General features: G+C 41.6%; 1 protein-coding gene across 3 annotated transcripts in view; it reads left to right on the top strand.

Moving 5' to 3' along the window:
• The window catches only part of PRKCQ (protein kinase C theta), a 183,870-nt gene that overhangs the window by 67,258 nt on the left and 102,823 nt on the right, over positions 1–13,789 (top strand). For all 3 annotated transcript variants that reach the window (XM_078075116.1, XM_078075118.1, XM_078075117.1), the window contains exons 5-8: positions 4,231–4,393; positions 5,539–5,570; positions 5,666–5,751; positions 10,284–10,413. In XM_078075116.1, coding sequence (XP_077931242.1) covers positions 4,231–4,393; positions 5,539–5,570; positions 5,666–5,751; positions 10,284–10,413 — 411 coding nt within the window. The remainder of the gene's footprint in view (positions 1–4,230; positions 4,394–5,538; positions 5,571–5,665; positions 5,752–10,283; positions 10,414–13,789) is intronic.

Raw genomic sequence — 13,789 nt, 5'->3', positions numbered from 1 at the left:
TTAGTTTATCTTCTTCCCCTGCTCTCCTACCATCATTCTTGGTAGCTTTAGTGTTCACTCCCACCTCATATTTTGACACCTTCCTACACTTTTCCTTATCCATTCAAAAACCTGCAGTGACACCACAGGTTGTCACTTGGAATTCTCTACTGTTGAGGACTCAGAGTCAGACCTTTCTCTCTCAGAGCTCATCCTCCTCCCCTGTCAATTCTGTCCTCTCCCTCACCCACTAGCTACAGGAATCTACCCTAATCTGGTTTCTCTCTTTACACCTTTTGTTAGCCCACATCTGGCCTTGACTCCGTACTTTGCCTGAAGTCCATAGCCCTTTCCAGCACTCTGCTATCATGAGTGCCCTCTTCTGCCAAAAAATGTTCTGATCTCCAAACCTTGCATTCTTCCCTCTCCTTCTCCAAGGCTTTCCTAGAAAAAGCCATGCAGCTGAGTCCATTACAAACTGTTGCTGGTAGATAATGTTCTGATGTTTTAGACTCATATACTTAACCCCTTAGTGGATTTCTCCAAGTAGATTTCCTACATTACTTTAAATTCAATATGTCCAAGGTTACACTCACATTTTCACCAGTAATCTATTCCTTTTGTACTCACTATCTCAGTTAATTATTACTCCATCCACCCAGAAACCTGGAATTAACTTTCATAGCCTCCCTTTTCTTGACCTCCCACATTAATCCAACAGTTTCTGCCCATGTTGTCTCCTTAGGATTTTTCAGTTTTTCCCCTGCCTTTCATCATCATTGCCTCTTGCCAAATGCCAATGATTCTCCTACATGACTGCCAGAATAAACTATATAAACTCCGTTCTGAATATGCCATGCTTCTGTTCCTCCCTTTGCCCCTGCCTACAGCCTTTCAGTGTTTGCAAATTATCTACAGGAAATATTCAGACTGACCTGATACCTACACATCTTCTGTGTGTGACCACTGATGTTTTCTGCTTCATATTCCACACTCCGGCAGTACATACATTCTCAGAGACCTTATCTGAATGTACCCTTGTACATTCTCTTCATCTAGAGAGAACATCTTTTGTTTTCCACACCATACCTTCTCCCATACATTGGTAGAAGTTATTTATTCTTCAGAACCCAGCCCAGAAATCACCTTTTAGTACCTTTCTTGTCCAACTTCTCTCTTTTTCTTGCCTCCACCTATCTATACCTGCCTTAACTGGTGTAGTTTCCTTACCTCTGTCACATAGCATCCTGTGAATATTTCTGTTCTGACTTTTACTACAATAATTTCTTGCTGGAAAGCAATGGCTGAACCACATCTTATTTGTCTCTTTAACTCCAGCACCAGGTTGCATGCTAGGTACACAGGAGGTACTTAATAAATGTTCATTGAACTATTTAGTTAGACTCACCCTGGTATTTAGAAATTCCTTTTATTTTCTTTTGATTCCCATACAGTGGCTATTCCAGGAATTCCCACACTACTCAGTCTCTAAGGGTATCTCATTCTTCTCTCACTTCTGGAGTTTGGCCTTGCCCCCAGTTTAACTGGGAACGACTCTGTCTTCTGTCTGTCTCTGTACTTTAGAGATAACTGCTGCTCCCTACACTTGATTCCTGCTCTTTTGCCTCGAGACATTCCCTCCCTTTCTTGGTCTCCTGCCTCAAATTCCTAGCAGCTACGTACCATAAGCTCTGTAGCATCTTCAATGTTTCCTTCTCTCTTTGGTTTCATTGCCAAGACATACTGAATTAAGCCATCTTGTCCAGTCTGGAAACTTTTTTTTTTTTTTTTTTTTACCCTAAGAGTCTGGCTTATATTTTGACCAATCCGCTAAGTTGCTTTCTTCAAGAGTATTATTCCTCAAAACAAATTTCTCTTTCTTAGCCTCCAGTTCCCTTGACATCTCTATACCAATGCTGAAAAACCCATTCTTTCTTGCCTTACCCAATGTGATACTATTTAAGTTTTTCTCTTAATTTTTTAGCTGCTGCTTCATGGTCTCTTTTGTAATTCCTTTTACTACCTCCTAAATATATGGGTGTACATATCACCATGTCTATTCCAAACCATCACATACTGTTCTTTGTGTGAGTGCCATGTCTCCCTGACTTGACTGTTAGCCACTCAGAAGTTAGGGATAACATCTCATATTTCTTTAGAACATTCAGCATAGCAGTTTGCTCAGAGCTGCCCAGGAAACATCTGTGGTTGACTGATTACAAACAAGTGATAGGTTAGGCTAAATAAATAGATTAGGAGCCATTGCTATAAAAGAAATAACCAAACATACAAAAACCAATAAACTTTTCAAGCCAATAAACATAGGAGCAAATTACTTCAGGAAAAAAAAACATAGTAAATACCAGAAGAATTCAAGAAATTCTGAGTTTTTATATAGTTGCTCTCCTGTAATGATCAAAGTGGTTAGAGGATAAAGAAAAATCAAAGGAAGGCCCAAGGGGATAAATGTATTTCTAGCACTTTCTAACATTTTAAAAAATTTACAGTATTATAATTTAATGCTCAGACGATATATATATATATTTTTACAGTAATACGATTAGGGTTCCCAGAATAATTCACTTCTATTGCCTGAATTTAGAAGTAATTTTATATTTCATTTCATATGGACCAAAATAGAAATGAGTCAAATCTTACTGACAAACCACCTACTACACCAGTCACAAGTTGTAAATAGATCTGCTTATACCAGAACTTGCAGAAAACAGCAATTGCCTCAGTGACCCTGAATTTAACCCCTCATTCACTAACCCTAATTTATTTCTAGCTTAGTTCTATATAAAAAGACCTACATTACCTAGCCTTAAAGTATTAGGCAAAGTATTGTGTCTCATCTGTGGAACTTTTTAGAGTTATTCCGAAGGCTCTCTATCTAAGAGTTTGGAGTTGCCATAGAACAGACCTGTGGACCACTGTAGAGAAAACATTAGTCATAAAATGAGGCCTGGGACTTGGATGAGTTCCTGCGGGAACAATGTGTTTCTAGTCTGGCCACTATTAAGGGTATGGAAAATAAAGTACCTTGGCAGGGACATTTGTCTCAAGTGTGTTGTCATACCACTGCCACTGCTTATCCAGGATGGAAGTAATTTAGTTTAAATATTGCTAACTCTTTATATTTGTGAAATATGAGCCTCCTATTCTTGCTGAATCTCCATTTTTTTATGCTTGTAAAAATATAAGAAATATAAATAATCTAAGATACTTTCAAGCTATTTAAAAAATTATATTAGAAGTTACAATCACTAAATTATCCTTATTTTAGTAATGATAATTATTTTTTATATTTATTTCTTGTTTACCATTTTATTCTCTCTTGCATGCTGGAGTTGTCATCACGCTTTTGAACCATGACTGCCTTGCTTTCGTGTGTTTTCTTTGGGTCTGGTCTTCAGCCAGGGAATCATTAGTATTCTCAGAATTCTACCAGCCTTTTAGAAAGATGTTATCTGGGCATGGGGTACCGTGGACAGTGACTATCACAGTACCTTCACCAATAGCCTGAGCCCAGAGTGAACTGAAGAAATGTGAATGTGATGATTTGATGTAGATGACTAGATAACATCCAGGATTACCTAGACATTAAAAAACAATTGCAGTCATCTATTAATTTCTGGCTTTTTCCACACTGACTGGTGTAGTCTATACATCTATAGCTGGTGCACCTGATTACTATGGACATCAGGAACCAGAGCATAAACAACTTTCCAAAGTTCTTTCACCCTCACACAGTCTGGTCAGCTCCCCTCAGTCTACTGGACCCTGCCCATAAACAACTAGACATAAAGCATCCTGGGAAATTTTAAAAAATGCTGTTTCTAAATTGCTCTCAGTAACCACATTATTCTCTAGAATTACAGGCAGAAAAGTATTTACCACTTCCTGCTTTTTCTGGCTGACTCATCATTGACAGTGAAGAGGAGAGGTTGATAAATACTTTGAAAGTTCCGACCTCTGGTTTTAAAAACTGAAAGAGAATAGTTCAGCATAGTCAAAGAGGAGTGAGGGATTGAGCCAGTAATCCAATCTCATTGTTTCAACCGTATAGTAATACACCGAATGATAATTCTGTATTACAGAATTAAAGAAAGAAACCTAGTGCTATACCAACCTTAATAAGTACTTGGGATTTTACTGGTTTCAATGCTTGCCTAATTACTTGTCTGTCTCCATCCTTTCCCCATTTCCCCACCCCGTCCACCCACTTTGTCCCTTGTCCTGTTCCTGCAGACACAAAGGACATGAGTGAATTTGAGACTGAAGGCTTCTTTGCTTTGCATCACCGCCGAGGAGCCATCAAACAGGCCAAAGTCCACCATGTCAAGTGCCATGAGTTCACCGCCACCTTTTTCCCACAACCCACATTTTGCTCTGTCTGCCATGAGTTTGTCTGGTACGGTAACTTGGCATTTCACTCCAAGCTTCAGCTTATGCATTTTGTCAGATCCTCTCAACCTGTCAGGCCTGGCATGCTCCACCTCAGGGGAGTGTGCTGGCATAAGCACTGCATGGAAGGATGAGGCTTAAAGAGTGTGATTCCATGCAATATTTTCCTAATGTGACTCCTATAGAGCAAGGAAGCCAGTTCTAGCAGAAAAAGTTTTCAAGAACTTTAGCTTCTGATTAAATGGGGGCCACTGGGGTAAGAGGGAAGGACAGAAGAGGGAAACATCTTTACTGTTGGCACAGTTTTACAGTTGAAACTTCTACCACCTTGATAGCCCAACTGTGCTGGTACTAATGTGTGCAAAAGGCAACACTTTTGCATTGGAGTTAATGGGTTTAGATGTTTACAGGGCTCTTGGGCATCTTAGCAGGCCTCAGACAGAAATCGGTTCAAGCCTCAGTAAGCACATAGCAAAGGAGATGGGACTGCAGAGACTTGAAATGACTCCTGTCCCCACTCTCAGCCTCCTTGCCTCTTGATGGGGTTGTTCTTTTCTTTGGGCTACTTCAGAATCCATCAACTCACAACCCCAGTCTAACTAGGATATCCAAAGGTCAAATAGACTTTTGATGGATTTCCACCAACTGTTTTCATTGACTGATTAGAATTGCCTTCCTTACTAATAGTGAGTGTTACTCAGGAATGGGTCTTAAGCTTCAGAACTTAGTAGTTGCAAATATTCTCAGATACTCAGAAAGAGGAAACAACACATTGTACAGATGTCTTTGCTCATCTATCTTGAGCTTAGAGAGACAATGAAGTTTTAAGTGTAGGACATGGAAATTTGCTGCTAGGAGCCTGTGACGCATTTTCAGTCAGGTATTTTCATCTCTACATGTTTGTTTGGAAAAGACACAAATGAGAGGAGAAACAACAGTGCCTCATTTATTTATCAGACTTTTAACAAAGCAGTTTAAAATAAAAAAACAAAGAAGAACAATACGTGTTAACACTTTTGTCCAGTGACAGACCAGAGCCGCTGATCAGTGAATGCCCTGTGATAGTAGGAAGCTATGAGATTTTGTTGTAATGTTTATGGTGCTGCTGTTGACTCAAACATCCAAGTAAGTCAGACATGTGCTTTATTGCAGGGGTCTGAACAAACAAGGCTACCAGTGTCGACGTAAGTAAGAAGGATTTCTGTTGTATTATTGTCATTCTTCTTATTTTGTTGTTCCTTAACTTCTGAAAATCTTAACTGCAATAATTTCTTTTCAGAGTGTAATGCGGCAATTCACAAGAAGTGTATCGATAAAGTTATAGCTAAGTGCACAGGATCAGCTATCAATAGCCGAGAAACCATGGTATGTGTTCAGGTTCCTCTTTCTGTCTGGAATATGATAATTTTATCCTAACATTAAATTTGGAAGCCCACTAATTCTTTTTAGTATTGCTTGAGCTTGAATCCTTAAGCTTATCAATGAACATCAATCTCCCTGAAAACCCTTTCCTCTTCAATAATGATTATTACTGAGATCCAAAACTAGGGGATACATACGAAAAGCAAAATAAGACTATCGATGACTCTACCTTTTCCAGAAAGGCATGATAGAAAGTGCCCAGAAAAGATAGTTTTGGTCAATTATATGAAAACCACTCTTGTGGCATCTACAGCTAGAAGTGACAGTTAAGGAATAGAGGCAAATGGTGACAAAATGCAGATGTAAGCATTTACAAGGTTAGTATGAGATGTAACAGAAGTATAATTCTTATGTTGGGAGGCAAGTGTTTCTTTCATAATGAACTTTAAGGTACATGGCATGGGGACAGGTTAGATGTTAGCCCGTATTTAGTGTGTTTCTAATACATGGAAGATACTATGCTATGTACAATGCACAGCGGAGCACAATATAGACCTGGTTTTGCCTTTATAGACCTTACTGTAAAATTAGGGAAACACATAATTAACGAACAACAATGTATTGTTTCCATTTATATTAAATAACCAACAAGGTGTGATGATGGAGAAAAACTGAGTGACCTACTTAAACCGAAGATCAGGGCATCTCCCAGGAGAGCATTTAAGCTGAGAGCTAAGGGTGAAAGGAGCCAGCTAGATGAACAGCAGGAGGAAGCAGCCTCCAGACAGAAAAGGCCCCAAGGGGGAAAGAGCATGTTCTAGGAACTGAAATGAGACCATGCAGCTGGAACAGCAAGGGCAAGAGAGTGAACAGAATACGAAGTCGGGGAACTTGGTAGGACCTAGATTAGATGGGTTGTTTTTTTTTTTTTTTTTTTTTTTAGACCCTGGAGAAGTGGTTGGATTTGACCTATAGTGGGAAGCCCACTTGGTGACTGCTGTAGGGGAAATTGTGGGTTGAGGTATGAACATAAAAACCAGAGGTGACTGCAGAAGTCCCCCCAAGGGGGAAGGTTGATGGCTTGTACCAATATGGTAACAATGGAAATGGAACAAAGTGAGCAGATTTTCAGGTGATTTCCTTGTTAGAAATGACTGGATTTGTCAATGGATTGGAAGTGGAAAATAAAAGAGAGGGAAATAAAGATGATGCCTAAGTTCCTGTCTTGAGCAGTGGGGAAGTGGCAGAAACATAGCAATGAAAGGCTGGAGGAGAAATTAATATTTCAGTTTTTGATAAGTCCAGCCAGAGATGCCTGTAGACATCTAAGTGGGAGATATCAAGTGGACAATTTTACATGCAGTTGGAATTCACAGGAGCCAATAGACCAAATATATAAATTCCCCAAAGGAATCTAAAGTTACATGTTAGGTAGAAGAGAAGGAGTTTGTGATAAAGACTGACAGTAAGAGTTCAGAGAGGGTTTTTCATATATTAAGAGTACATGAAGTTACAGAAACCAGAAAGCAAAGGGGTCAATTGCGTTCAGTGTAGCTAAGGTGTTGAGAAAAATGAGAACCACATGGAGATCTCCAGAGCCCTTGATCCAAGAAATTTCAGAGAATTGTAGAAGTGTTTGCTTCATTGACCAACACTGAGGGTTACTGAGAGTTGATAACATGGAAACAATTTATGTGCTAATATTATCAAGCTCATTGAAGTAGAACAGTTGCTGAAAGGAGGTGAAACCCAAGGGATGGAAATACTCCCATAGCTAGAGAGAGAGGAGAGATGGATGAAGCTGGAGAGAAAGCGACAACCAAAGCAGTCAAGGGGGAATAAGTTCACCCTTGGCAAGAGGGAAAGATGTCTAAAGCAGATGTGAAGATGGGTCTCTAATGGAAAGATGGATGGATCATCAATTGTAACAGAAAGGGAGGAGAAGATGGTTGCAGATGATCACAGATTGTAGATTTGGGGGCAGGCAGTTGAGAGAGCTTCCCTTAGACAGCTTACCTTTGGTGTCATCTGAAGATTTGTGGGAAGGAAGAAGAGAAGGCAGCAAGTGGCTTTGAGGAGAAAGGATCTGTGAGAGAATTATCTCGGGATGGAAAAGCAAGGTGGTTAAAAAAGAGCAGTAGGATTGCTGAGGACAGTGGAAAGTCCACCTGAGTTTGAGGGGCCAGCCTGCCCAGGTGTGTGATTTTCTCCAGCCAAGGGGTAGGCACAGAGAAGGCAAATTGGTTGGGTTTTATAGAGCAGAATTCTTTTAAAATTTAGAGTCAGAATGGGACAATCTCCTATTAAAAGTGACTCTGCTAAGGCTCAAAGAAGTTATAGTTTGTCTGCAGTCAATCACCTATGATATAAGTAGCTGGGCTGGGACAAAATTTCAGATCTCAATCTCCCAGAGCAGTGTGATAGACTTTCCCCCTACCCCCAGTTTTATTAAGCAATAATTAGCATATATCACTATATAAGTTTAAGGCATACAGCATGATGATTTGACTTACATATACTATGCAATGATCACCACGATAGGTTCAGCTAACATCCATCATCTTATATAGATCCAATAAAAAGAGAAAACAAGATTTCTCCTTGTGATGAGAACTCTTAAGATCTACTCTCTTAACACCTTCCCTGTATATCACACAGCAGTGTTAGCTGTGGTCACCGTGTTGTACGTTCTATCCCTAGGACTTATTTATCTTACAGCCAGAAGTACCTTTTGACCACCTTCCTCTACTTTCTCCTTCCTCCTAACCCCCCACCTCTGCAAACCACAAGTCTGATCCTTTTCTGTGAGTTTGGTGTGATTTGTTTTGTTTTTTGGATTCCACATATAAGTGAGATCGTATAATATGTCTTTCTCTGACAAGTGTTGTGTTTGTTTAAACCAAATTGCCACCTCCCAGCCTGCCTCCCTGCTCTCTCTACTTGATGCCTTCAGTTTTCCTGGGAAAATCACTAATTATAAGAATGACAGTTAACCTCAATGGTTAATGTTCCCTGGAAATAGAATGAGAGCTGCAGTGCAATTTTAAATTTTCAGATATCCTCATATAAAAATTAAGGAGATAGTTTACATTATTTTTCTCATAAAAAATCTTCAGAATCCAGTATGTACTTTATACTGATAGCATATTGTTTTACCACCTTGCAGGTACTCATTTGGCCCATGTGGCTAAGTGAATATCATATTGGAAAGTACAAATCCATAGTCTTTTCCAGACATATCTTGAACTATTTTGAGCTAGGGGTCAAGATTTGAGGTAGAAGTCTTCCAGCCTGGACCTTGACATAAATTGTTCATATTTGTATGGAAATGTTTATACAAAATGAGATCTGAAAATTATTTTTTCTTGGTTGAAAATGGCTAAAGTAAGTTCTGAGTAACGTTTAAACAATTCTAAACAGCTATTCTAATGACCCAATGCTGGCCAACGTGCTCGGTGGAAATATTAGATATATCACTGTTAATGAAAAAGGCTTCTTTGCTGTGCACATTCCCGAAGAAACTGTTTAATAAAAAACTTCTGTGGAGATTATAAGTCTTAAGTAAAACTTTCTATGTTACACAAGAATATTGGTATCCTTACCAGGAATCAAACTTCATGATTTTGTTACTGTTGTTGCTCATGTGATATGTTTGGCTAAAGGAGAGAATTTCAACTCTGGAAAACAAAACAAAACAAAAAATCCTGTAATATATCAACCACCAGCATCCCTCTCTCATCTCCCTTCTCCGCATCCCCTAACTCATCACATTGACTTTGAGAGAAGAAAGGGGAATGACGGAAAGAGGATAGGCTGATTCTGACTTCAGGCTTATAGATGTCCCAGCTCACTTGCTAGCTGTGTGACCTAAACAAGTGTCTTGCCCTCCCTGTGCTTAACTTCCTCATTTAGCAAATGGGGATTCTAATAAATGCTCCTTTAAGGGGGTATTTGCAGTATCACATGTGTAAAAAGATAGTACATGTGACATACTTATCCATAGCACCTGGCAGGACCTGTTACCTGCTGCTCACCCCCTCCAGTCCATGTGTAATAGCTATGAAATGCTTCATACTTAGGCTTTTATACTAATAAACCCACAGTAGTGTTTCCTCTAGAGGAGGAATTATATAACATCTTCCAAAGGTTAGAGTCCTAGTTCTAGGTTGAAAAAGAAAAGGCAATATGTATACTAAAATAGGAAGGGCAGTGCAATGTTCACCCAGATCCCATTTAGATAATCCCAGTCCCATCGTCCTGAAGACGTTAGCCTCCCTGTGGGAATGCCTCATACCTCAGCGTAGTCCTGGTTACTTGATATGTGTCTAGCTCATACATGCCCCTTGCCTGGAAGAGCTAATGGCTGCCTGCCTTCTTTCGCCATGGCTGTAAGGCTTGACAAGTAAAGCTTATGGCTTAAAGCACACATCATTCCAGTGTTTGTAGTGCTGTTAGTTATACTGGAGCAGCTGCTAAAATACCAGAGGTTGAGAACCAGGGACATGCGTATGGTCACACGTTCTCCCTTCTTTCAGTTCCACAAGGAGAGGTTCAAAATTGACATGCCGCATAGATTTAAAGTCTACAATTACAAAAGCCCGACCTTCTGTGAGCACTGTGGGACCCTGCTGTGGGGCCTGGCCAGGCAAGGACTCAAGTGTGATGGTGAGTCCAGTGGGAAATGAGCATGGGCCCTGGTACGGAACCCCTACAGGGTGGCTTTGCAGTTTTAATGGAGAGCACGAGGGGAAGAGGGAGTACAGAGGGTTGACTTCTCCAGCTAGCCCGGATGACCCTGAGATCATGAATGTGAAGTTCTCAGGACAACAGACCACTTCTGCTCTTTTCCTCCCATTCCCAACACCATCATCCCGGGATCCCAGAGAAGTGCAAACCTGTTCAGGCTCAATGTCAAGTCTCCCAGCCTGTCATTGTACCTCACGCTGGGGAGAAAGGAAGATGGCACTTTTCCCGACTGGCCTCCCTCCCTGGGGCCTGCCCTTTGTCTCCTGGTGTTCTGGGACTGCCCCTTCTGACCCTGGCAGTTCAAGCTATGCCCCCACTGTCGCTCTCCCTTACACCTTAAGATTCCCCCTGTAGCCCATCGAGGAGTAAGCCCGGCACATCTACTTGGCTGATGGATGGTCCTGCACATAGGCATTTGAGACTTAGACTGGAAGGTCGATGCCCAAAGTGTGCCAAGGAAGAAGCCCAGCCCCGCACTGACCATCATGTTCCCTCCTCTGATCTCTCCTTAAAGGCTGACATTGCAACAGAGCCTCATCGAGGTTTTCAGCTCTGGAAAGAGCAAAAAGCACTTTCTTACTCTAAAAGCTCAAATTGCTAAGGCAATAACCTTTAGAAACTGAGATGCTGTTATGCCAGGATTAGGCAGTAGGGAGGGAAGATTCCAGCAAGGCACTTCTGCCTTCTGAGTGGGGGTGAGGGTGGGGCAGGGCCAGACAGACATTCAAAAAGGAAGGCATCCTGCTGCAGCAGAGGTCTTTCTGTTTCGAATTATTAAATATGGAAGCCACTTTGTTTTTCTCTTGGCCGCTCCATTTTGTTTTATGCCACTGGCTTAATCTTTGGCAATTCTTATCTTTTAAGTGATAAAGGTGAAGGTCACCTTCAACAGCCTTCTCTTACTCATCGCCATTGTGCTCATGTGTCTGGTGAAGTCTGGAGTGGCATCTTAGTGGAGACGGGGAGGGTTAGGTTTTCAAACCATTGCTGAAGGCAAAACCCACATGCAGTGAAAATTCACCTTAATAATCCCTCTAGGAAGACCACTGTGCACCTTGCTCTCTACACCTGTTCAAGAGCACACAGGTGGGCCTGGTACTCTATGGAGTATCTTTATCTTTAGGAGTTCCTAGGTAAGAAGTTATTTCAGAATTGAACGAGCAGGCATGAATAATCAGATCCCCTCTAATGGTTCCCCGAATCCTCTGATGGTCTCCCTCAGAGTGCAAATTCCTTTTCCCCAGAGCCTGAGCGCCCCACCTGCCCAGTGGTGCCAACAGCCCGATGATGCCTCTGAGCTTAGAACCTCCACAAGCGTTCCTTGCCATTGTTTCACGGCCCACACACCTGCTCTGTTCCATCCCCCCTAACATTCCTTCTCCCCGGTCCCTTCTCTTTCCCTCTCTCCCCTTGCCTCCTGCACGCCAGGCAGCCCTTCTCCTCTCACCCCTCCTCTCCTCTCCCCTTTCCTCCCCTCCCTTTCCTCCCCAACACCCTCTGCTCTTGAGGCTGACACCTGCAGACATCACTGTGTCCTTGCCCCCCCCATGCCCTTGACTTTACCTCCCCTTCCAATCTACTCTTTGGGCTCTGTTCCTCTGCCTTGGCCCTGCTCTTTCTGTCTTGTTCTCTTCTAAGCCACCTTCCTAAATAGGGCCTCCCTTCATTTTAACTCTGTCCTTTTCTCTCTCCACTTGAATTCCCATGAAAATCATCATCCAAAGGGACTGTTTGCACTCACAGAGATCAAGTTATCACCTAATAGGTTAGTAACAGAGACATATGACATTATCATAGTGGGAATGGGGCCTGCCTTCACGCAAGTGTGTCCGAGACAAGCTTATCCAGCTACCATGTTAAAAAAACAAAGTGAAACTCTCCAACGCCTCGCACTCAGTCCTTGCTCACTGCTTCCCTTTGGCTTGTGGTAATGAGTAAAGAAATGCAACTGAGGGCTTCCCAATGTGCAACTTGCATCAGCAAGTCATGCTAAATTCAGATGGGCGGAGAGCCCTCATCAGCAGCATCGTTACTATATTAAAGACTTTAGATATACATAGAAGATTTCACTTAGAATGGATTTGGGTTATATCATTGCATTTATGCCGGGACAAGTACTGGTCTCTACTTACACAGAAAATGTTGTTTTATTTTGTTTTATTATGAATTCTCTGAGAAGAGTAAGCTGGTTAAAACTAAAGGCTGAAGCCTGATAAAATTTCACTTAAATATTTTAAAACATATCTCATCCGAATAAATGATGAAGATGAAATAGAAGCTGTATTTGTTGAGTACCTATTTGATGCCTATCACTGTGCTAAGTTCTTTGCACACAAATGGGCTAATAAACAGGTGAGGGTAAAAGTGCATTATTTTATAGCCTTTCCTGCCTAATGCCTTATAATAATCCCTATTAATAGACCTTGATATAATGAAATAGGACCTGAGAATACAATTCTATCAGCCAGAGTTTGGAAATCTTAAGTTAGATTTTTTTTTTATTGTAATGGCAATGTTTCCTAAGCAGAATTTTAATATTCTAAACTAACAACATGAAGTAGTAGTTGTCTTTATACAGATGAACATGTGCACACACATCCCAATCCAAGAAAGCTCACGGGATCACAGTAAGTGGAGGGTGGACCTTTATTGTGCTATTTTCAGAACTAATGAATCAGAATATTCCCCCAGAATCACAGGTCTGTGTAGATCATTTGGTTGAACTAGCCCAGCTCTGCCATAGGGTGAGGATGAGGTCTCCAGGATACTTTCTGTCCTCCCACTCCCCCCCCTAAGCACAGACCACCCCCACCATTTCCATTTCAGTTCTGCAGGCTGAGGTTGCTCCCTGGGCTTCAACTCAGAGGGGAGAGAAGCTCCTTGCAGTCCATGTAGGGAAGGGGATGCTTGGAGTCCAGTCCAGAGTGAGAGTAAATCACCTTGCATCCCAGCATTGCACATTCCCTCCAGGGAGGGCCTGAATCATGTTTTTCTCTCAGCAGGGGCTCAGTGTCAATGCATACTGACAGCAGCCTTCCTCCCCTATCAGCAAGGCTCTGGTTCTTACTCAAGTGGGAGTCATTCCCCAGCATCACATCGAGGAATGTCTGGCCTGTGTATGTAGTCTTGGGAAGAGGAGGTAGATGCATAGTGGCATCATAAAAGTACTGCCCTAATTTATTTGAATGCAGTGTCTCCTTCTGCTGGGAAGATGGCTCCAGGGCCATCCAGGGCCATCCAGGACAACTTTGCCAGTTGTCCCTCAACATATGCGTACCTAAAACAGTCCTGTGCA

The sequence above is a fragment of the Halichoerus grypus genome, chromosome 6 (assembly GCF_964656455.1).
Source record: "Halichoerus grypus chromosome 6, mHalGry1.hap1.1, whole genome shotgun sequence".
Taxonomy (NCBI): Eukaryota; Metazoa; Chordata; class Mammalia; order Carnivora; family Phocidae; genus Halichoerus; species Halichoerus grypus.
Note: the sequence above shows the minus strand (reverse complement) of the source record. Positions and strands in the feature narration are given on the sequence as shown.